Source organism: Elgaria multicarinata, chromosome 10 (assembly GCF_023053635.1).
Source record: "Elgaria multicarinata webbii isolate HBS135686 ecotype San Diego chromosome 10, rElgMul1.1.pri, whole genome shotgun sequence".
Classification (NCBI taxonomy): Eukaryota; Metazoa; Chordata; class Lepidosauria; order Squamata; family Anguidae; genus Elgaria; species Elgaria multicarinata.
This window is the reverse complement of record NC_086180.1, coordinates 15,478,195-15,501,134: the sequence shown is the minus strand read 5'-3', so window position 1 is coordinate 15,501,134 and position 22,940 is coordinate 15,478,195. Positions and strand designations below refer to the sequence as shown.

Sequence of the window (22,940 nt, the reverse complement as noted above, 5' to 3'; positions counted from 1 at the left end):
GATATTATGCATATAATATCTCCCTGAAAATAAAAGCTTAAAAATGCCGTATAAATGTACAACCAGAATAAAACCTAACAGTGTTGCAGAGATTTAAAATGCAGTCATAAATTTAATTGATTGTCCCCTTGGTTTTAACAACTGTAACCTCTTCCCCTAGCTTCTGGGTAGTCCTTTCCCCTGCTGGTGCAATAGTCAGGCCTGGATTTTCCTCATATGATTTTTCATTTCTGAATAAAATATGTCATTTATAAAATATAATTTGGTAACCTCCAAGTTAGATTACTGCAATGTGCTCTACGTGGGCCTGCCTTTGAAGACGGTTTGGAAGCTGCAGCTTGTGCAAAATGCAGCGGACAGATTGATAACAGCAACCAGAAGGTTCGAGCATATAAGACCAACTCTGGCCCGCTTGTATTGGCTGCCTGTACATTTCCGAGCCCAATTCAAGGTGCTGGTTTTAACCTATAAAGCTTTACACGGCTCGGGACCACAATATCTGACGGAATGCTTCTCCCGACATGAACCTACCCATACACTGCGCTCAACATCTAAGGTCCTCCTCCGAGTGCCTACTCCGAGGGAAGCTCGGAGGATGGCAACAAGGGAGAGGGCCTTTTCAGTGATGGCCCCTCAATTATGGAATGATCTCCTCGCCGCGGCTCACCTGGCGCCAACATTGTCATCTTTTCGGCGCCAGGTTAAGGCTTTTCTCTTCTCCCAGGCATTTAACAGCATATGCTGAGTTTTTTAACTAACCCCAGAATAGTTGCTTTCAACGGATATTGACTGTTTTTGTTTGTATTTTATGCTTTTTATGCTTTTAAATTTTGTGTATTTGTTTTTAATGTTCACTATTTTTAACTTTTGTAAACCGCCCAGAGCGCTTTGGCTATGGGGCGGTATATAAATGTAAATAATAATAATAATGTAGCTATATCAAATTGACCTCACAGTGTAGTGTCTTAAAAGAGCAGCAGGTTACTGCATGAATGATAAGGGTAATTATATATTTAGCAAATCTCATGAAAATTCCACTCTTTGACTATATTTGTGGAAATAGCAGTCTAAAGAATCACATTTGGCCATAAGTCAATGGGTTAAGCCATTCTCCAGTCTTGAAATGAGACAAAAAAGTGCCCCCTGATGGAAAATTGGAACACTTTTGTTAAGGATGATTTGCGCCAGACACATGCCGTGACAGAGCTTCCGTCCTTTTTCCAGGCTCATAGGAACAAAGGGATAACTTTCAGAAATATATTCTTTTTTAAAATAATAGGGGCAGGGGCGGAAATTGCTTTATAACATCTACTGCCTTTATGTAATAGCTTTTGATCCCTGGCTTAAATATTATTTAAATCCCCTGTATTGGAAGTCCAGTAAACCTACCTAATTTTTAAAAACTTTTTAGCAACTGCTTCTGGTACCGAAATATGCCTGCCTGTAGAAAGTTAAGAAATTTAGGGCCTGCATTTATAATCCTCTTGTTTCATTGCTTATGTAAATGGGAAGCAGTAACTGATACTGTACAAAAACTTCAGTATTTCTTTATGGTCTGTCATTTGCATTGTGTAGCAGGTGTCATTATACAATTTAGCTGTTAGGTCGCACTAGACTTACTTGTATCTGGTTGGGGTCAGGAGTTTCACATTGCTGTTCTGTTCCTGTCTAGGCAAGACGATAGAATTCTTATCTACCTTCCTGACTAGGGTGTCCTCTATGACACATAGGCCATGGCTAGACCAGGCCTATATCCCGGGATCGTCCCGGGATCATCCCTGTGCATCCAAATGACACACAGGAGATCCCAGGAGCAGGCAGGGACGACCCCTCTGTTTGCCTGGGATAATCCTTAGGTCTAGCTAAGGCCTCAGAGTTCAAAAACATACACTATATGTATGTGTATTTGGAGCCTGATAATATTCATGTTACCTTTGTTATTGTTACCTTTTGGTTAAGGAAACATGTACCAATGACCATGCAGAAAAGAAGCTTCTGTCCTTGATCTTATTGGGTTGGTTCCATATTTAGTCTACCTGTTATTGTGGGACCGAGGGGTGAAGATCTCACTATGTTTTTATCACGAGATCCCCCCTCCGTTTACACATGGCACATGACAGCCTTGGAAGGAGAGGATGTCGGGCCTGCCATTTTGTTTTTTTTAAAAGAAACAGAAGATGTCCATGAGCACTCATGTGCAAAAGGTAAAGTGTTTTTTTAAAAAAAAAAAATCCCTGCTACCCTCACCTCACCCACGATGGGCACAGAGCTCCTGACTAGCTCTGCGCCCCTTGCGCGGGTTCTGGCTCCTTGCGAGGAACTGGGACAAACCGTGATGCCCGCACACACGCTCAGCCCGAGACCACGGAAAAAAGCAAGCTTAAAGTGTAGGGCGAGATCCCGGTGCATTCTCTTCCCCTTCTGATTGTTTTATTATGATTTTATTAGAATGTAAGCCTATGCGGCAGGGTTTTGCTGTTTTATTGTTTTACTCTGTACAGCACCATGTACACTGATGGTGCTATATATATATATATAAATAAATAAATAAATAAATAATAAATAACAGTGTGAGAGACAGGTGAATGTTGGCCTTGTATGGAACCAACCCATTGACCGTAAGAAGCAAAGTTCTGTTGAACTCCTGTATGTAAATAGCAAGGCTGCAACCTTTACTTGATTAATTGGGTAATTAATCAAATAAAAAAAATCCTTTCAATTGGCTAAAAGGGCATTCATGCTTGATTGAAATGCATTTTAACATTTGTTTTACTCAGTCATTTACATACTTAGTGTCTGCCATCTGCAGTTTTTATGTCTTAGAAGAGGGATCCCTGCTCCCATCACAAAATGGAAGGAAATGTTTCTTCCAAAATGGCGCCTACTGTGACATGTATATATACCATCTTTTTTTCTTCTTTGACACTTTTGTTTGTGATATGCAGATTTAATCTATTAATTGGTTAAGTAATTGACTAAAATCAATTTGATCAATCTACTAAGATTTGTTTAATCCGATGGCAGCCCTAGTTAACATTTGGCTTGTTTTAGCTTCACCAGGAGACCGTCTACACTTGTCTAGATGAAACGTAACAAGTTGGCAGAGATGACGTCAGAAGTCACGTGATGCTGTTGTTGTTACGTTTCTTCTGACTTTTAAAACCGTTCCACTTTCTGTTAAAATCGTTTTAAAACTAACAATGTGCTCCAACCTTTCGTTGTTTTCAAAGCCGTCTTTCAAAGTCATGTCTCGTGACCATGGTCTTTGCTTCCTGATTAGGACAAGTGAGGACTTTTCTAGACGAGGGGGAGGGGGAGGGGGAGGGAGGGCGGTGAAAGAGGGGACAGAGGCTTAATTTTTTTAAAAACCGCTTATCTTTCGGGGTGCACGTGGCCCCTTTAAGACGCTGCAGGGCTTCCCTAGTCCCTACGCGTCGCCCCGCCTCCCTGCCGGCTTATCCCGGCAGGTCTAGCTCAGAGTCACCGGACGAAGGAGGTTTACTTCAGAGCCGGTATGAGCATAATGAAGAACGTTCTAAAGAAGAGTGTGCCGGGGTAAAACGATAGAAGAAAAGGTATTTCGGTTGACTGGGCTCAAGTTGCATTTTGTAACGTAGCAAGGGAGGACGCAACAATGCACTTAAACAACGGTGTAATGAATAGTGTAGATCCTGCCCAGATCTAGCTGGTGAATCTATACGCTGAAATCTATACACTTAAGTACAACCCCAAACAAATACATATTTTTACTTCCATAGTAATCACCCTGACATAATTCATCCCCAAATCACCTTTTTCATACCTGCACTACACCTGTCTGTTTTACTTCCCTCACCTTTAGGCTGTAGCAATATGGTCGCCTGCAGACTTAACAGCAGCTTGCTACAAAGACAATGCAGGCAGTGGGGCTGGATGCTTGGCTCTTGCTGTCTGTCCTTCCAGTTCCTTCAGCAGCTTCAACCTTTTCTGCCCTGGCTTTTTAGAATTTGCATTATTTTTCCTTTTCAAATGCTCTCTGCTGTCCTGTTGCAGAAAATCTGCAAGCAAGGTAATAGTTACATAACACTGAGATTACCCCTGCTTGGAGGCGCACACTGCAATCTACTTGTCTTCAAGCAAATTGAATAATATAACCTTTTATCTAGGGCTGGGGATTCGGTATGAATTTAAATAATTGTCCATATTAAAGCCAACACACTTGACAATGTGCTATAAACCGCTGATGTTTTACTTTAGGATCCAGAAAAGCATTGAAAGAGCTTACTTTATCCTTATATAATCTGCATTCTTTTTGTTCCATAGGAATACCACGACAAAGGTGATTATGTTATTCGTGAGGGAGAGGAAGGGAACACCTTCTTTGTTATATCCAAAGGGAAGGTAAGATACCAGGAAAGGTGCATGACTATATTTGCCAAAAGAATTGCATGTGAAGCTGTGTTTTCTCTATTTGTTACATTGGGGGCCAGGGACACTGTGAAGTAGATTGTACAGCTAAAATAGACTGTTGATCTGCCACATCAACGATATGTACAGTGCTATGATGACAGCCACAACAAGATGTGAAATCATTAGAAATTAATCAGCTGCTGAGCTTCTAAGTTGCTAAGCTGCCAGCCTACGCATGAATGGATTGCTAGAGACGTGGCCACTAAGGGGAGAAGCCCCCCACTCCATCATGGGCTGAAGCAAGTTCTTCTTGGCTCTGTGTTCTATTTAGTCAACTCCACAATTACTATTAGTCATTTTCACTCGGCCTTCCAATGACTTGATGCACAAGACGGCTAACCAGAAATGACACATATTTCAATAACAGCAACAATAAGCAATAATCATAAATCTTTGTTAAATGCCAGAAGGTTCAAATTAAGGAATCTGGCTGCAGCACTCAAGCATCTTACTCTTTGCTCTGCTGGGAAAGCTTGCAGCGCGACGGACAGGTGGCCTGAACTTTGCTGCTCTACAGCACCTCCCTCGATGGTGGCAGGAAAGGAAACAGCAGCTAGTCAGCCCAGAAGGAAAAAAATGATAAGTATTGCTTTAGGTTTGGCTCCCTAGTCCAAGCAACTCTTCTATGAGAGAAGAGAAACTGAGCCTTTTTCTACCTTATGTGCTCTGGAACCTAACCACCAGCCCATTATAAAGCATATCACCTGGCTCTGGCTCTTTGGACCCTAGGATGACCTTGTTCAAACGACACACTAAGCCATGGCAGTTAAGCATTTTGAGCTAAACATTAGCCCTGTTCAGAAGACACCTTCAACCATGGCTTTAACCACAGTGGTTAAGCCAGAAAGCCAGGCTGTGTTCAGAAGACATCTTAAACCATGGCTTTAACCATGGTGAATAAAACAAAAAGCCTTATTTACCATGGTTAAAGCCATGGTTTAAGGTGTCTTCTGAACGGGCCCATTATGGCTTAGCATGTTGTGTGAACCATGGGTTAGCATGTCATGTGAGCCATTCCTAACCACGGTGGCTACATAACCATGTTTTAAACATGGTCACTAACCATTTGCCACAAAAGGGTTAGCAGGCTAACCATGGTTTAGAGTGTTGTCTGAACATGCCCTCTGTCTGCTCTGGAACTTGACTACTGGCCTGTTTGTACCATGTCATCTGTTTCTGACTTCACTGTGCATGGGCATAATCAGTAAAACCTTATAATAGCAGCAAGCAATAGAGACAATAAAACAACAACCCAGCAGTGCCATACATGGAGAAGCAATTCCAATTCCATGATGACAATGCTCAATGTCATTTGAATCTGAGAAATATAAACAGGTGGGAACCCAGCAGGCTATTACGTCTGAATGCCTCTTTAGGTGAGGTTGCTCAGTACCTAAAGCTTGGTTTCCAGTTGTGTTCCAAGAAACTCTGGAAGTCAATGGAAATTTTTACAGAGATTCAGCAGTGATAGTCACTTATGGGAGAGAAGGTTTCCTGAAAGACTTGTCCACCACTGCTGATTATCCTTGCAATGGTAACCCAAGTTGTGTTGTTGTTGTTGTTTTTTAAAAAAACCCTAGGTTACCATGAATGATCCAACATGCTAATTCATGTGGCTTGATCACTCCTGCTTGGCTCCTCTTGCTAGTGGGAGGAGCTAAGCAAGTAGGCTTGTCTATCCTTGGCTTGGTTACCATCATGTCTGAACCAAGTCCTCTGGCTTGTGTTGTCTCCAACAAGCCAGAGTTGTAACTTATAAAACAAATCCTGCGTTACCGCTCTTTCTTGTGGGTGAGTCAAGCCAGAGTTCTGGGTTTGGATGTAAAGCTAATCAAGAATGGAGCATCCCTAGTTTACAGTACATAGCCACTCCAACTGGCAGGAGGAACCAAGTGGGAATGATCACATTGTGTGTGAACTAGCAAGCTGGTTCACAGGCAGTAACCCAGGGTTTAAAATACAAGCAGACCTTGGTTACTAACCCTAACCCTATTTATTTAAATTTATTTATTTATCTCATTTCAACTATTTATTTTAATTTATCTAAGGTGTTTGTATCTACTTAAGACCGATTCTGGCCCACTTGCATTGGGTGCCTATACGTTTCCGAGCCCAATTCAAGGTGCTGGTTTTGATGTATAAAGCCTTTCACAGCTTGGGACCGCAATACCTGATGGAACGCCTCTCCCGACATGAACCTACCCACTCACTGCACTCTGCATCTAAGGTCCTCCTCTGGGTGCCTACCCCGAGGGAAGCTCAGAGGATGGCAACAAGGGAGAAGGCCTTTTCAGTGGTGGCCCCCCAATTATGGAATGATCTCTCCGACGAGGCTCGCCTGGTGCTGACATTGTTATCTTTTTGGCACCAGGTTAAGACCGTTCTCTTCTCCAAGGCAGTGTTTAACAACATGAGCTGAGTTTGTTTTTAAAGAACCCCAGAATAGCGGTTTTTATAAGGATACTGTTGTTTTTATGCTTTTAATGTTTTTAAACGTTGTATATTTTTAATGTTTACTGTTTTAAACTTTTGTAAACCACCCAGAGAGCTTTGGCTATGGGGCGGTATATAAATGCAAATAATAATAATAATAATAATAATAATAATAATAATAATAATAATTTAATTAACAAATGCTGGATGTCTAAAACCAAATATGACACACAACACCATTGCAGTGCAGCATTCTCCAACCCAGATGTTTTGGACAACTCCCAGAAGCCCCAACCAACATGGCCAATGGTCAGGAATTTGGGTAGTGGTATTCCAAAACATCTAGAGGACACCAGGTTGGGGGAGGTTGTTGTAAAGCATTCAGCAGGATAATACTTTCAAGTTTCAAAAGTAGCTTTTGATATAGCATGGTGATGGAAGGTAAATCTAGTTTTTAGAGGTCAAAGGTCATAATCCCACTGGATGTGCCCAGGCCTTTAAGCATGCCTAAAATAACTTATCTGGATCTCAGCCACTGTCTCCCAAAGCAGCCTCGTTATTATTATTTTTAACGCCAGAGAGAAATATTTCCTCTCTTTTCATGCAGAGGGTGAAGAGACTTTTAATCAAGAAAACATTTATGTGTTAACGAATGGAGAACAAACCGATCAGCAATCATGCAGGAATACAGACAGATGGTGCATTACCAGTTGGCAAGATCCATAAATAAACACTTATGCAGTCTGCTTACAGAAGGCAAGCAAACGTGTGCCACCGCTACTCAGTGCTGCTCAGGCAATTTATTTACTGAATCTGGGAACTGACAAATCTCATCCCAGAGAAAATAAGTTGGGCTTCTGCAAGACATTTTAACAAGCACAGGGCAGGAGGGGGTTGGAATCCCAAATCTTACTGCAGTCAAGTCAAGTTTTAAAACAGAAGAAACAGTAGAAGAACTCTGCTGGGTCAGACCCAAAGTCCATCCGGTCCAGCGTCCTTCCCAGAATGGCCAAGCAGATGCTTCCGAAACTCCATAAGCAAGGCATGAATGCGGTTGTATGAGAATTTCATTTCCGTTCACAAATCATGCAAACGTGTCCTTTTCACAATTGCAAATGTGAGCAAGAGCGCTTTTCCCCAAGAAAAGTTAGTAAATTCCTGAATATGCGACCATTTTTTTAAAAATGAGTATTTTTTTAGTATTTTTTAAAAAATGCACTTCAATATTTTTGAATGCTGGTCTGGTTTCAAGAGGTAGGAGGAAATAGCATAAGTATCGTTGTGTTTTGTTATACTATTATATTTGCTTTGTTTCGATCCTACCTGATAAAGATCTGCAGTTTGCTGGCTGTGGCTTAAACTACTTTATTGCTTCTTTTGATGAACTATGGCGATGAATTATATGAGTGATAGATCAAAGGAAACAGCGAGGTTTCATTGCATTTGTATGTGACAAATGACCTGTGGTTCCCCATTTCCTAGGTTAAGGTTACCCAGACCACAGATGGACAGGCACAGCCCCAGCTGATTAAAACGTTGCAGAAAGGAGATTATTTTGGGGAAAAGGCCCTGATCAGGTTAGTTCAAAGTTACTTTTGATTCACAAACATTCACGTTTGTTTCCCAAAGTGTTTTTTTTTAAAAAAGTCGGATAGCTGAGGAGTTCAGGAGCGGAACAGCGACTGGGAATACAAGGTGTGGACACAGTTCTTGGGGAAATAAGACTAAGGGCTCATGTACACCAAGCAGGATATTGCACTATGAAAGCGGTATGTAAAAGGCAGGAGCCACACCAAGCAGTATATAGCGGTATGAAAGCGGTATATGGCATGTGTCAATGGGCCCCAACAGTTGTCAGTGCACTTCAATACCACTATAAGGCAGTAGTGTGGCTCCTGCCTTTTATATACTACTTTCATAGTGGAATATCCTGCTTGGTGTAGATGTGCCCAAAAGGTGCTTCCAGATGGAGGGCTCGTAGCACTAGCAATCAGAAAGCATTGGGCAGCAGCTTCATCTCTTTCACCTTAATGGAGTTTCTGCATTAAGAGAAAAGCCAGACGAACCAGTGAGAAAACATGGGAGGGTCACTAGTAGACCATGTCAGCTGCCCCCCACTCTGAACTTCCATGAATAAAGCACTGACCCACTCTTTTATCATCTCCCCAGGCTTTTCACCTCTTATGTTGCCATTAAGTGTTGAATCTGTATGATCCGTGTGGGAAATATTGTTTAACTTGCTCTCAGACAAAGGGCAGTATCCAACAACCCTACCCCACTTACACTATTGAGGTACCGTACATAAGCAACTCTAGTGGTATGTTGATAGCTTAAGCTGGGGTGATGGGTTCTGTTCCAAGAGTAGAAATGAAATAAATAAATAAACCAAGTTGATGGCTCCATAAAAGCCTTGGGCAGTATCCAGCACAACCACTCTGCTTGCAATATTGATGTACAGCTAGCGGTAGGCCAATAGCATAAGCTGATACAACGGGTTTTCTGGGGAAACTCATCATCTCAGTTTAAGCTATTGACATATCACTAGAGATTGCTTATGCTAATGGTACCTCAGTAGTGTTAGGGTGACCATATGAAAAGGAGAACAGGGCTCCCGTATCTTTAACAGTTGTACTGAAAAGGGAATTTCAACAGGTGTCATTTGTATATATGGGGAACCTGGTGAAATTTCTTCTTCATCACAACAGTTAAAGCTGCAGGTACCCTACCCTCTTTTAAATCTGGTTGCTCTAGTATAGCTCCTGCAGCTTTAAATGTTGTGATGAAGAGGGAATTTCACCAGGTTCTCCATATAAACAAATGACTTCTGCTGAAATTCCCTTTTCTATGCAACTGTTAGAGATACAGGAGCCCGGTCCTCCTTTTCATATGGTCACCCTAAGTAGTGCAAGTGGGGTGGCGCTGGTGGTTCAGTGCCCCTTGGTGGTTCAGTGTTAATACTGTTCTGAGTAAAGTGTAGATTTTCATCTGAAGTAGAAAGTAGTGATATTGATCATGGTGGGATCCAAATTTTGAAGTGGAATTTAGCAAAGGAAACACTCACGAAAATGCAAAAAGTTTATTTCCCCCTCCCCACTTCATTGGATTTTTAGCTGATATATTGGTGTTGGGTAATTTGGCCAGTTCTGCTGCTGTAAAATCTTGATGGCAAAGATTTACAAAGTTACTTTCAAAAAGAAGTTGCATGCATAGAGGTTTATATATCCAATTGATTGCTTAATTGACACAAACAGAGAGCAAGGCCTAATCCACACCAAGCAGGATATAGCACCATGAAAGGCAGGAACCACACGAAGCAGGGTATAGTACTATGAAAACGGTATAAGGTATGTGTCAATGGGCCCCAACAGTTGTCAGTGCACTTCAGTACTGCTATAAAGCAGTAGTGTGGCTCCTGCCTTCTATATACTGCTTTCATAGTGCAATATCCTGCTTGGTGTGGATTAGGCCCCAGTGTGGTGTAGAGTTTATTGGACTGGAAATTGGGAGATCTGGGTTCTAGTCCCCACTCAGCCATGGATGCTCACTGGGTGACCTTGGGTCTGTCACAGACTTTCATCCCAACCTACCTCACAGGGTTGTTGTTGTTGTGAGGATAAAATGGAGAGGAGAAGGATCATGTACACCACCCTGGGTTGCTTGGAGGAAAAAAGGTGGGATAAAAATAAATAAATAAAATAGTGTGGTGCCAATCTCAACCCCCCCCCCCCAAGATTCTGCAGAAGTCATTTGGTGCTTTCCCAGTGTTTGTGCAGTTATTTCCCCATTCTAAAAGGTTTGAAATGCTTCTCCTAAGTCTTAGGCCTTAGCTAGACCTAAGGTTTATCCCGAGATTGTCCCTGCCTGCTCCTGGGATATCCTGTGTGTCATTTACATGAACAGGGATGACCCCGGGATAAACCTTAGGTCTAGCTAAGGCCTTAGTTACTGTCGGCAAGAGTTTCAAGGTAAAATTTGTTGTCCACTACTGGAATGTAGCCCCTGAGAATTTCTCTGAAAAGGTTCTGCAGCCCCTGTGAGCTATGTTTACTCAGATATTACGTCCCACTACGCCCTCTATGACAGGCTCCCAGGTAAGAGTGTATCCGATTGCAGCCTACATCTCATTGTTTTCAGTGGTATTTAAGCACTCTTATTGGGCGAAGAGGTGATTAGTGTAGTTAATGTTTTACTGGCAGGAAACCACAAGTTGACATTTGATACGTAACTACTTAATTATCGATGCCGAAGCAATTTTGCTAGTGAAATTCTTTGATCTGTTTCTGTTTACAGTGATGATGTGAGGTCCGCTAATATAATTGCAGATGAAAATGATGTGGAGTGCCTTGTTATTGACAGAGAGTAAGTAGTATCTTTATATTTTGCTGCCTTTCCTATAATTTTTCAAAGCATCCGTGCTGTATATCAACAATAAAACCCTTCTACATTTTCCTAACCTCTGTTTCCCTGCCCAACTGGTAAGGATCATTTTACAGTCTGCAAGCTTATGATATATTCGTATTTACTACTATGAAGGAGCAATCCTATGGCCCCTAGACAGAGTTCGGATTCCTGGATCCGAGGTCAGAGACAGCGCACTGACCTCGGAGCAGGAATCTGAGCTCCCCTCCCCCTCGCAGCTGGTGTGGATAGGAAGTGTTACCTGCCTTTCCAAACTCACAAAAGCAACCTCAGAGAGGAGAGAAGGGGGTGGGCCAGTGGGGGGGGGGAGGTCTCCCCAGGTCTTCCTAACCTCCTTCCCTCCTGCTCTGCAGAATCCCAGCTAGACAGGCAAAAAAGCCTGTCCAGCCAAAATGCAGAGTGGGAGGAGCATAAAGGCAAAGATTGCCTCTGCTGCCCCTACCGCTCTGCATTGGATGGTTGTAAGCCTCCAAGTTCAGAGGCTTATGGTCACCCCAGTAGGTTTGTTCCCTGAGGCATCTTTTTTGCAGACATCTCATGGTGATGATCATTGTGGAGCTAATGAAGTTGTGGGGGAAGGGTCCAATGTGCCTTGACATGATAAGCCAGTGCTTTTGAGACCTCCTTTCCTATTAGGGCTGTTCAAATTCAGGCCTTGGATTCGAATAATCGAATCACGACAGCCATTTTGTGACAGATTTGCCATTTTAATGCAAAGCCCTAGGCCCCCATACAACCTACAACTCCCAGTATGTAGTGCCTGGGAGCGCTGTACTTACCGGGGCTCAGGACAGAGGGCATATGGGTACTCGCTACCGCCATCACCTGATCCTCTGCGCCATCGCCCACTGCCAGCAAGATCGTCCCTTTCCTCCATGAGATTGCCGGTGTCTCCATGAGATCTTCTAGATTTCTACAAGATAAGTGCAAAATATTGACTCTGGGGGGAGAAAAATATCCATTCTGTGAATCTACCTTAAGCGAGAGATTCTCAAACATTTTTGCAGCTTGCCCAAAACTGTAGTTGTTACTAAATATGCTTCCTGTTCATTATTATATAACAGTATATTTTAAAAAAAGAAGAAGAAGGGAGCAATCCTATGCACGTTTAGACAGAAAAAAAGACCTACATCTCCCAGCATTCCCCAACCAACATGGATTGGTCCCTAAGGGCACAAAAAGTCCAAAAGATTGCAAAAGGAGAAATGAATGTATCAATGGTATGTAAAAGTGCTTACGTGGCTGGATGACGCCCTAAATAAGTAACTTTCACTAAGTCTGAGTAAGTTCAAAACATTTGACATTTGTCAGCCTCTATTATTTATCCGTTTGGATATTTGCAGTGTAAATACTCTCCACTGTTTGTTCGCTCGGCGTTTATAAACCTAGCAGGATCTCAAAGTATAAGCAGACTTGGTGAGATCATGAGGTTTGTGGAAGTTCAAAAAACATTTAGGGACACACACACACACACACCCAAAAAATAATAATGAGGACTGAGCATATTTAGGGGTGATGGATGGATGGTTGAGAGAAAACAACTCAAGGAAACTGGAGGGGAGGAATGGAGCGGAATGGAGAAGAGACACTCCAAAATGCAACAGTTGCTTGCAGGCCCTACTTGCACATTTAGGCCATGGCTAGACGAAGGGGTAAAAGGGCGACGATCTCGCAGTTTTATGATCGTGGGATCGTCGCCCTTGTTTACATGCGGCGCATGACATCACGGCCGCCATTTTGGTTTTTTCTTTTAAAGGAGACGGAGCGCACGACTGCTCATGTGCAAAACGTGAGGGTGGTTTTTTTTTAAAAAAAATAGTTTCCCTGCTCACCCCACCCCACCCTTGATGGGCACAGAGCTCCTGAAGAGCTCTGTGCCCAGCTCCCGGCTCCTCACGGTTACTCACGAGGAGCTGGAACAAACCGCGATGGCAGGCCACACTTTCCGCGGTCTCAAGATCATCCCAAGACCGTGGAAAAAATACAAAAAAAGGGTAGGGTGATATCCCGGGGAAAGGGAGGGATCATCCCTCCCTGCTCCCGGGATCCCCTGTGCGTCATGTGGACGCACAGAGATGATCCCGTTACGATCCCCTGGATATCACTTCAGCTAGTTATGCCCTTAGTGCTCTGGAGCAGATTCTGTTTTAACCTGCTGCTGCAAAAAGGCACAGCGCAGTCACACCGGAGAAGCCAGCTGCCCAAGCTGCGAATGACTGGGGGGAAAGGCAGTTTATGTGATTAAGATGATGACTAATTATGATACCACATCCAACCCCCTAAATATACGATTGGGATACCTGGATGATTCTGCAAGAAAAGAACATGAAGCTCTCATTTGGAACTTGTTCACAGCATCAAAGATTTTAATTGCCTCTAAATGGCATGCTCCGGCTGTTCTGACAGTTAAAGAATGTTTATGGAAAATGTGGAAGAATCACTGAAATAGTTCTCATAACAGCAGGAAGAAGAGAAAGCATACCCTTTTAAAAAAGGCCTTGGTTAGTTGTTGGATGGTTCTGTTCAATAGAACAGCCTTCCCACACCTGATGCTGTCCAGGTATTTTTGACTTCAGCTCTCATCAGCCCCATCAACCCCACCCTCATCAGTCCCAGCCAGCATGGCCAGTGGTGAGGAATACTGGGTGTTGTAGTTGAAAACATCTGGAGGACACCAGGTTGGGGAAGTCTGCAATAGAGACTTAAGTACAACTGGTCATTAAATTGTAATGCCAATCCCAACTCTCTCTTCTTACATTACTTGCTTTATTGAGTTATGCTTTAAGTTGGATTCCTGCATTGAGCAGGGTGTTGGACTTGATGACCTTATAGGCCCCTTCCAACTCTACTCTTCTGAGGCCTTAGCTAGACCTAAGGTTTATCCCAGAATCGTCCCGGGGTCTTCCCTGTCTGCTCCTGGCATCCCCTGTGTGTCATTTACATGAACAGGGATGACCCCGGGACAATCCCGGGATAAAACTAGCTAAGGCCTATGATTCTATGATCTCTAACTTCACTTTTGTACTTTGAATATATTCTTCAGATACTTTGTGATATGTTCATGATTACGATGAGAACCAGTTGCTTTGTTGAAGTGTGAGGTTCTTCTTCGTGGTCTCTATGCATCACACATATGGGCTTTGCGCCTGCGCAGAGACCAGACCGGAACCTACTATAGCTGAGTGGAACGTTTTTGGCGGGAACCCCTCCCCCACGCTACCGCGCATGTCCATGGGGTTCCCGCCCTTACCTCAGTTCTTCGTCGTCCGCCATTGTGCATAGACCATAGAACCAACCTCTTAGCGTTTGTGTCTTAAAATATCTTCTTTACTCTAATTCTTTCTCTTCTTTCTCGTCGTTTCTCGCTTCGGCGTTCTTTTCTCCTTTGTCTATCCTATAAAATAAAATAATAAAAAAAAGTTTTTGTTAGTTTAGATTTTTCCTCAGCGACTTTGTCGCTTGGGGCCTGTATGGCACTAAAAGCACCGTTTAGAAAGTGCGTGAAGTGCGGGGCTAAGCTCCCTCCATCGGACGGACACTCTCTTTGCATATTGTGCTTAGGTGAAGGACACGTTGTCGAGACTTGCCACCATTGTATGGCTTTTACAAAGCAGACGAGAAAACATCGAGCAGACCGACTCCGTTCGGTTCTTTGGGAAAAGGCTCTTAAGGCCGCTGAGGCCCCGGCAATGGAGAAGACTGCGGCTCATAAGTCCGTAACTCACAAAACGGCACTTACTAAGACCGCACCGGTCAAATCATCAGACCAAAGCACTGAAGTGCAGACCAGAGCTCATAGGGCTGAGATACCCCTCACGCCTGGTCGGTCTTTCTCGAGTTCAAAGGCTAAAAAGGACTCTAAAAAAGCCAGAACTCCGATTCCTTCTTCTGAGACGGAGAAGAAGAAGAAAAAGAAGAGAAAGAGGGATGCGGAGAGAACCTCCTTAGCGTCGCCTCGCCCAGTAGAGCTGGTCAGGAGTCAATCCACTCCACCCGCTGCTCCCACTGCCTCAGTATCGAAACCGCCCTCGGTATCTGCCGCTTCGATGTCGAGACCACCCTCGGTATCGAGGCCACATTCGTTACCAGCGGTACCGACTCGTCCGCCTAGCCTTTCAGAAGGCGAACTGAGGGATTCGATGTCGGCAGCGTCTTCTCACCAGCCCCCTCGACCGCGAGAACTTCCATTGTTGCCATCTCCAAGGCTAACACCACGCCGTGATTGGGAGGCAGCCTCTCGCTACTCTGAACCTCAGGCGAGGGATGACGAATACCAATGGCAGGGATACCGCCCCCAAAGGTATTTTCAGGAACAGCAGTATCCGCGGGAGGATTACTATGCTCTTCCCCCGCCTACAACTAGGGTGTGTCACTTCCCTTTGCCTCCATCACCGGCGCCTCAAAGATCAACGGTATCGACGCCTCGACAACAACCATCGGCGTCGACCGTGCCGATTCCTGCGGTATCGACGGATGATTTACATTTAGTCACCGTATCGTCACCCGAGGAACATTATCCTTCGGACTCGGAATCGGGTGTGTCGGCCGCTCCTTCTTTTCCGTCACCGGAGGATGAGGTCCAAGATAAAGACCCTTCCTCCCCATCAGACGACATGGTTAGGTTCTCGGACCATATTTTGCGAATGTCTAGAGCATTGGGGATAGAGACTCAGGAGGCTAATGAAGCGGTAGTAGATCGCATCTACGATGTGTTTCAGACTACCACAAATCAGAGGATAGCAATTCCCCTCCCTCACGCGCTAAAGCAGGCAGCGCAGTTGACTTGGAAGACACCGACGTCGACGCAGGCAACATCAAAACGCCTAGAGACGCTGTATAAAGTGCAGGAAGAGGGTGCACAATTTTTAGTTCAGCACCCTAAGCCGAACTCAATAGTAGTTGAGTCAGCACAGGGCCAGTCTCAGAAAGCACATTCTGCTCCAATGGATAGAGAGGGAAGAAAGCTAGACATTACTGGCAGAAGAGTCTACTCGTCATCCTCTTTGGGCATCAGAGCATCAGCCTATGAAGCAACTATGGCCCGTTATCAACTTTTTCTTTGGGAGAAGATTGGTAATCTGTGTGACCACCTCCCAGAGGATAAAAGAGAGGTGGCAAGAGTTCTTCAAAATGAAGCAACGGGCATAGCACGGCAGCAGTTGTCCACCGCTCGACACCAGGTGGACTGCCATTCAAAATCGATGATGGGGGCCATATCGTTAAGAAGGCATGCCTGGCTTAGATCCTCAAATCTAACCAACGAGACTAAGGCCAGGATAGAAAATATGCCGTTTGATGGAGAAGGTCTATTTAACAGCAAGACCGATGACACGCTGGACTCCATCTATAAAGCTCGGACGACTGCTAAAAAGATGGGGTTTACTTTTCCCTCGCAACCTCAATACCGTTCGAGGAAATGGAGACCTCCGATGCAACAGCAACAGCATCGGCCCCAATACCAGCCTCAACCTCGGCAGCAACAACAACAGCTGCAGAGGAAGAGGCCTTACCAAAGCCGATTCCAGCTGGACAAGAGGCAACCTGACTTCAGCAAGAAGCAGCGTGTTTGACTCTTCGGCTCCAGATCCACTCCCTTTTGCGAACCGCCTAGCACCCCATTACCACCTATGGGAGTCAATAACAACAGACTCCTGGGTGCTCACTATCATCAACTCGGGCTATGCCATCGAGCTCGATGCCCTTCCTCCTTTTTCCGGCGTGAAAGTAACGGCTCCATCTCCTCCTCTGTTGCTCGAGGTACAGACCTTACTATCGAAGGGAGCTATCTCTCCCGTACCGGTAGAGGAACTCAATCAGGGATTTTTCTCCCGTTACTTCACGGTCCCGAAGAAAGACGGAGGTCTTCGACCGATCATGGACTTAAGACAATTGAACAAGTTCATCACCCCGAGGAAGTTCCGTATGACAACGGTTACTTCAGTTCTGCAACTTCTACAGAAAGGAGTTTGGTTCGCAGTAGTGGATCTGAAGGATGCGTACTTCCACATTTCCATCAGGAAGTCGCATCAGGCTTACCTTCGCTTTTCGATCGGTGCATCCCAGTACCAGTTCACCGTTCTTCCGTTCGGCTTGGCCACGGCGCCGAGGGTCTTCACGAAGGTCATGGCGGTGGTGTGCGCCCACCTAAGGCAGAAAGGCATTTACGTTTATCCATACCTGGACGATTGGCTCCTCGTAGCGGACAACAGCGAGGCGCTCCAGTTAGACATATTAACCACCCTCAACCTGTTGGACTCATTGGGGCTGTGGGTCAACCACGAAAAGTCCATTTTGACTCCACAGCAGAAATTGGATTTTATAGGGGTAACCCTATCCTCTCGAGACGGGAGGGCATACTTACCATCAACCAGAGCGAATACCTTACAGCAGTTAGCCATCGATACCGAGAGCCGCCGAAAGGTTTCGGCATGGACAGTTCAGAGACTATTAGGTTTGATGGCAGCTACTACGGCAGTCATAAAATTTGCAAGACTCAGAATGAGGATATTGCAGGCCTGGTTTTTGAGGACTTTCGATCTCAGGCACAATGCTCGACGGACTTACCTTTCGATACCGAAGCAAGTGAGGGCATCCCTGAGATGGTGGTTCTCGATGTCGACTCTTCTCGAAGGCGTTCCATTCCAACAAGACGCGCCTTCGGTAACGATCACGACGGATGCATCCTTAGAAGGATGGGGAGCCCATTGCAGCTCCTTAACCTCTCAGGGTCGTTGGCCTCGATCACAGAGGGAGCATCACATCAACCATCTCGAACTCCTGGCAGTAGAAAATGCAATAAAAGCATTTGCACAGATGATCGAGGGCAAGAATGTCTTGATCGCGACAGACAATACTACTGTAGTGGCATACATCAACAGGCAGGGTGGAACAAGATCACACCCTCTGAACCGTTCTGCACTCAGGATATGGAACTGGTGCATAAAGAGAAGGACTTACCTGACTGCGATCCATGTAGCCGGCAAGGAGAACGTCGTTGCGGACTCTCTCAGCAGGTCCTTCCATGTCGACCACGAGTGGGAGCTCGACGTCGAGGTGCGGGAAAGCCTTTTTCTATACTGGGGCCGTCCTGTTGTCGATGTCTTCGCTACCGAAGACAACGCAGTTTGCGCCAAGTATTGCAGCAGGGCAGGAAGAGGAAAGCAATCTCTAGGAGACGCCTTCACCAGGACTTGGAGAGGAAATCTCCTATACATCTTTCCACCTTTTCCAATATTGACAAGGGTGCTAGCCAAGATCCAGATGGACAACTCCAATTGCATCCTGATCACACCGTGGTGGCCTCGACAGACGTGGTTTTCTCACGCTCTTCGGTTATCGAGAGGGGATTACATCAAGCTCCCGTCGACACCGAAGCTACTGTCTCGACACCAGGGCAGGGTTCGACACGCAGATTTGTCGACCCTCAAGATGACTGCATGGAGGATAACAACCACTCCTCCTCTGGGACCAGGGTTTTGACTGTGGACCACATTATATTAGCAGCACTAAAGCCTTCCACAAGAAAAACTTATGCAGCAAAGTGGCAAAGATTTCAGAACTTTGCTTCAAAAGATGGTCAAATACCAGAATCTTGCCATTTGTCTTTCATCCTCAATTATTTATTGACACTCTTCCAGCAAGGACTTAAGCTCGCATCCATCAGGGTTCACCTTGCTGCGATTACATCTTTTCACCAGGGTATAGATGGTTTTACACCTTTTACCCATCCAACAACCAAGAAATTCTTGAAAGGTCTTAATAACACGATACCAACTGTGAAGAGTATCGTACCACCATGGAGCCTGTCAGTTGTACTACAGGCATTGACACGCAAGCCCTTTGAGCCCATGGCGTCGACAGACCTTAGGTTGCTTACCTTAAAGACTGTCTTTTTAGTAGCCATTACATCGGCAAGACGTGCAAGTGAGCTTAAAGCTCTTAGGATAGATGTTCCATACACTATCTTCCATAAGGATAAGGTTGTGCTACGCACAGACCCAGCCTTCCTACCTATGGTAGTGTCAACTTTTCATCTGTCCCAGCATATTACTTTGCCTGCTTTCTTCCCTAATCCAACTACACCTCTTGAGTCTTCCTTGCATACTCTTGATGTAAGAAGGGCTCTCGCCTTTTACAAAGACAGGACAGAGACTTTTAGAAGAACAAAACAATTGTTTATTTGTTATGGGGAGCCTTCTAAGGGACTCCCTGTCTCCTGCCAGCGGTTGTCACGCTGGATAGTGGAGACAATTGAATTGGCCTACTCTATTTCTAAAATAGAGTTAGTGAAACCTGTGACGGCTCATTCCACCAGAGCTGTTTCAACTTCGGTGGCCTTCACCAGAGGTGTTCCACTGACTGAAGTCTGTAGAGCCGCAACGTGGTCCACTCCATCCACGTTTGTCAAGCACTACAGTTTGGACACCCGTGCGAGGCAGGACTGCTCGTTTGGGAGGACAGTGCTCTTGGAGATCTTCAGATGATGCACCAACCCACCTCCAAAGGTATGTCAGCTTGCTAATCGCCCATATGTGTGATGCATAGAGACCACGAAGAAGAAATGCAGGTTGCTTACCTGTAACTGTAGTTCTTCGAGTGGTCATCTATGCATTCACACAACCCACCCACCATCCCCACTTGGTGGTGTGAGACTTATAAATGACACTGTTATATTGTGGAATGTACTTTGTTTTATTTACACTCATGTTTATGGGGGCACAATGTCGGACTCCTGTAAACTGAGGTAAGGGCGGGAACCCCATGGACATGCGTGGTAGCGTGGGGGAGGGGTTCCCGCCAAAAACGTTCCACTCAGCTATAGTAGGTTCCGGTCTGGTCTCTGCGCAGGCGCAAAGCCCATATGTGTGAATGCATAGATGACCACTCGAAGAACTACAGTTACAGGTAAGCAACCTGCATTTTTATAGACAGCAGCTTGCTCCTTCAGATGTATGGAATGGACCGAGATGGTAGAAGGTTTATGTCAATGTAATTCATGCAAGGTGAAGTCCTGTCCCATGAGCTGCAGTCTGCTAATGCAACATCGGATTGAAGCCTGTGGTTCTAACTTAGCTTTTGTTTTTATGTTTGTCATTGTAATTTTATTATTGATTATATGCCAGCCTGGGTATTTTATACTGAAGGGCGGCCTAGAAATTATTTAAAAGAAATAGGTATGTCGAGACCTGCCAGGTGCTTGACAAGGCCCTCTTGTGTTTGCAGTCTAAGGCAGACAGCAAAAATGGGAAATTAATCAAGTCCCTGACAGGCCGCACTACGTGGTTGGTGATCAGAGTTCAGTTCGGTGGCTCACAAGCGGTACATGCCTGTCTTAGAGTGATAATTGCCTGCAATCTTATTCAAGCAATGAGAGATGCAGTCAGATTTTTTCCCAGTGAATTAGCGTACTGCAGTCTGGTGAAATGATTGCCCATGAAAGCTTTTCTGTTCAAGCACAGCGTCCTGAAGGTCAACTACTGCAGTGTCCTGAAATGCTCTCTGGATGGTTTTCTTTTTTATTCATTACGATATGTCTAGCTCCATGCTGCTGCTGCTGCTGCTGCTGTTGCTGTTACTGCGATGATGATGATGATGATGATGATGATGATGATGATGATGATGATGCATATTTATACTGCCCAATAATGTACATTCTCTACTAGGCACCTTACAATAAAGATTAAAAACAGTTGGATATAGAAATAAAACCACAAAATAAGAGTTAAGCAGAAAACTTATTGGTATTTTCTATAGTATCTTTATTTCGAAAAGCAAACTAACAAAAATGAGTTACTGTAAATTTTGTTCCTCGCAATAAGTTGGTTCATTCTTTTTGTTCCTGCAGAACTTTCAATCAGACAGTTGGGACCTTTGAAGAACTCCAGGCATACCTTGTGGGTTATGTGGCTAATCTCGCTCGTGATGATGAAAAAAGGCAAGCCCAGTAAGTCTTGCACCCGGTCCTCGAAATCACATGGAAGGTCACCTCACCCACATTATGTAAGGACAGACAGCACAGGTATAATTTCTACATTAATAACTGCAGGCTATTTAAAAATAGATACAGCCTGCAACAACTCTGGTTTCCCCCCTCAAATTTGCTATGATTTTTAAAACCTTTTAGTCCGCCACTTTAAATCCACAAATCTTGCAAACTTTTAAAACATCTCAGATTTAGCTAACATTTAATAACAATGATGACAAAATTGAGCTATTTGTCTAATGGACATATGCTGTTGTTTTCTTTGTTTTCAGCAGTTTAGATTTATTTCATTTCGTTATTAGGTTTCTGTACTGTCCAACAGCCAGAGCTCTCTGGGCAGTTTACAACAGATTAAAACCTAAAAAATACAATATAAAACATAATAGAAAAACATTTATGCATCAAAACAATTTAAAACAATCAACAAAATTCCTTATCATATGCTGTCAAATACCTGGGAGTAGAAGAATGAATAGAGGAAAGTCTTAACGTGGCACCAAAAAAAAATGACAGTGTCAGTGTCAGACGGACCTCACTGGGGAGAGTATTCTAGAATCAGGGAGTCACCACCAAGAAGTCCCTCTTCTGTGTTGCCATCCTCAGAACCTCCCTTGGAGGAGGCACCTGGAGGAGGAGTTCAGGTGATGACAATAGTGTACAGGTAGACTAATACCAGGAGAGGCACTCCGTCTATTGCTGTCCAGTAGAGTTGCTCAGCAACAGCGTATTGCAGTTTGGCTATGTTTTAGTATTTCAGTTGTGTTGCCTTAATGTATGGCACCACTGTGAGAATCACTAGACGATTTTCCGGGCTTCCAACATTTTGGATGAAATTCAGAGGCCTCCCTTTCCCTTGTGTTAGAGTTTCCCATTCTGTTCTTTGCATGAATCCTTCCCGCTCTGCTTTCTCATACTAGGTAATAGGAAGCCCTTAAGCATGGGGCCCAAAAATATTTCCCAGAGGCTCCTAGTGGTAGGCAATTCAAACCTGGCTGTGTGCAAGTTTAGTCATCCTCGCCTTGGTCCAAACTGATTTGACCTGAGTTGGAACAACAATTTGCTTTGTAGTGTGTGTCTCCCAATGCTGATGTAGTGCCTTCTTCCAGAAGTTCATTTTAAATTTCTGAACGTCTAAATATTGATATTATACTATTGTCCAGAATGTGTTTGCATTGCAAAAACTTTTTTCTTTTGAAGGGCAGCACAACAGTCTTTAAAATTAATTAATTGAATTAATAAGGGCGCAGTTCTAATGCATATTTAGAAAGAAAAATGTCTGACAACTCCCAGCATGCCTTTTTTCTGTCTAAACATGCATAGGATTGTGGCCTAAATGACTCCATGTGATGCCTTTCCAGTAAAAGATAGTGGCCTCATTCAGAAGACACCTTAAACCATGGCTTTAACTACGGTGGTTAAGCCAGAAAGCTGGGCTGTGTTCAGGAGAAACCTTAAACCATGGCCTGCTAACCCTTTTGTGGCAAATGGTTAATGACCATGTTTAAAACATGGCTATGTAGCAACCATGGTTAGGAATGGCTCACATGACATGCTAAGCCATGGTTCACACAACATGCTAAGCCGTAATGGGCCCATTCAGAAGACACCTTAAACCATGGCTTTAACCATGGTGGTTAAGTCAGAAAGCCAGGCTGTG

General features: G+C 44.3%; 1 protein-coding gene across 1 annotated transcript in view; it reads left to right on the top strand.

The window, feature by feature from the left end:
- Window positions 1-22,940, top strand: part of PRKG2 (protein kinase cGMP-dependent 2) — an 85,608-nt gene that overhangs the window by 43,406 nt on the left and 19,262 nt on the right. The window contains exons 7-10 of the mRNA XM_063136209.1: window positions 4,303-4,380; window positions 8,365-8,459; window positions 11,173-11,241; window positions 21,146-21,244. Of these exons, the coding sequence (XP_062992279.1) occupies window positions 4,303-4,380; window positions 8,365-8,459; window positions 11,173-11,241; window positions 21,146-21,244 (341 nt within the window). The remainder of the gene's footprint in view (window positions 1-4,302; window positions 4,381-8,364; window positions 8,460-11,172; window positions 11,242-21,145; window positions 21,245-22,940) is intronic.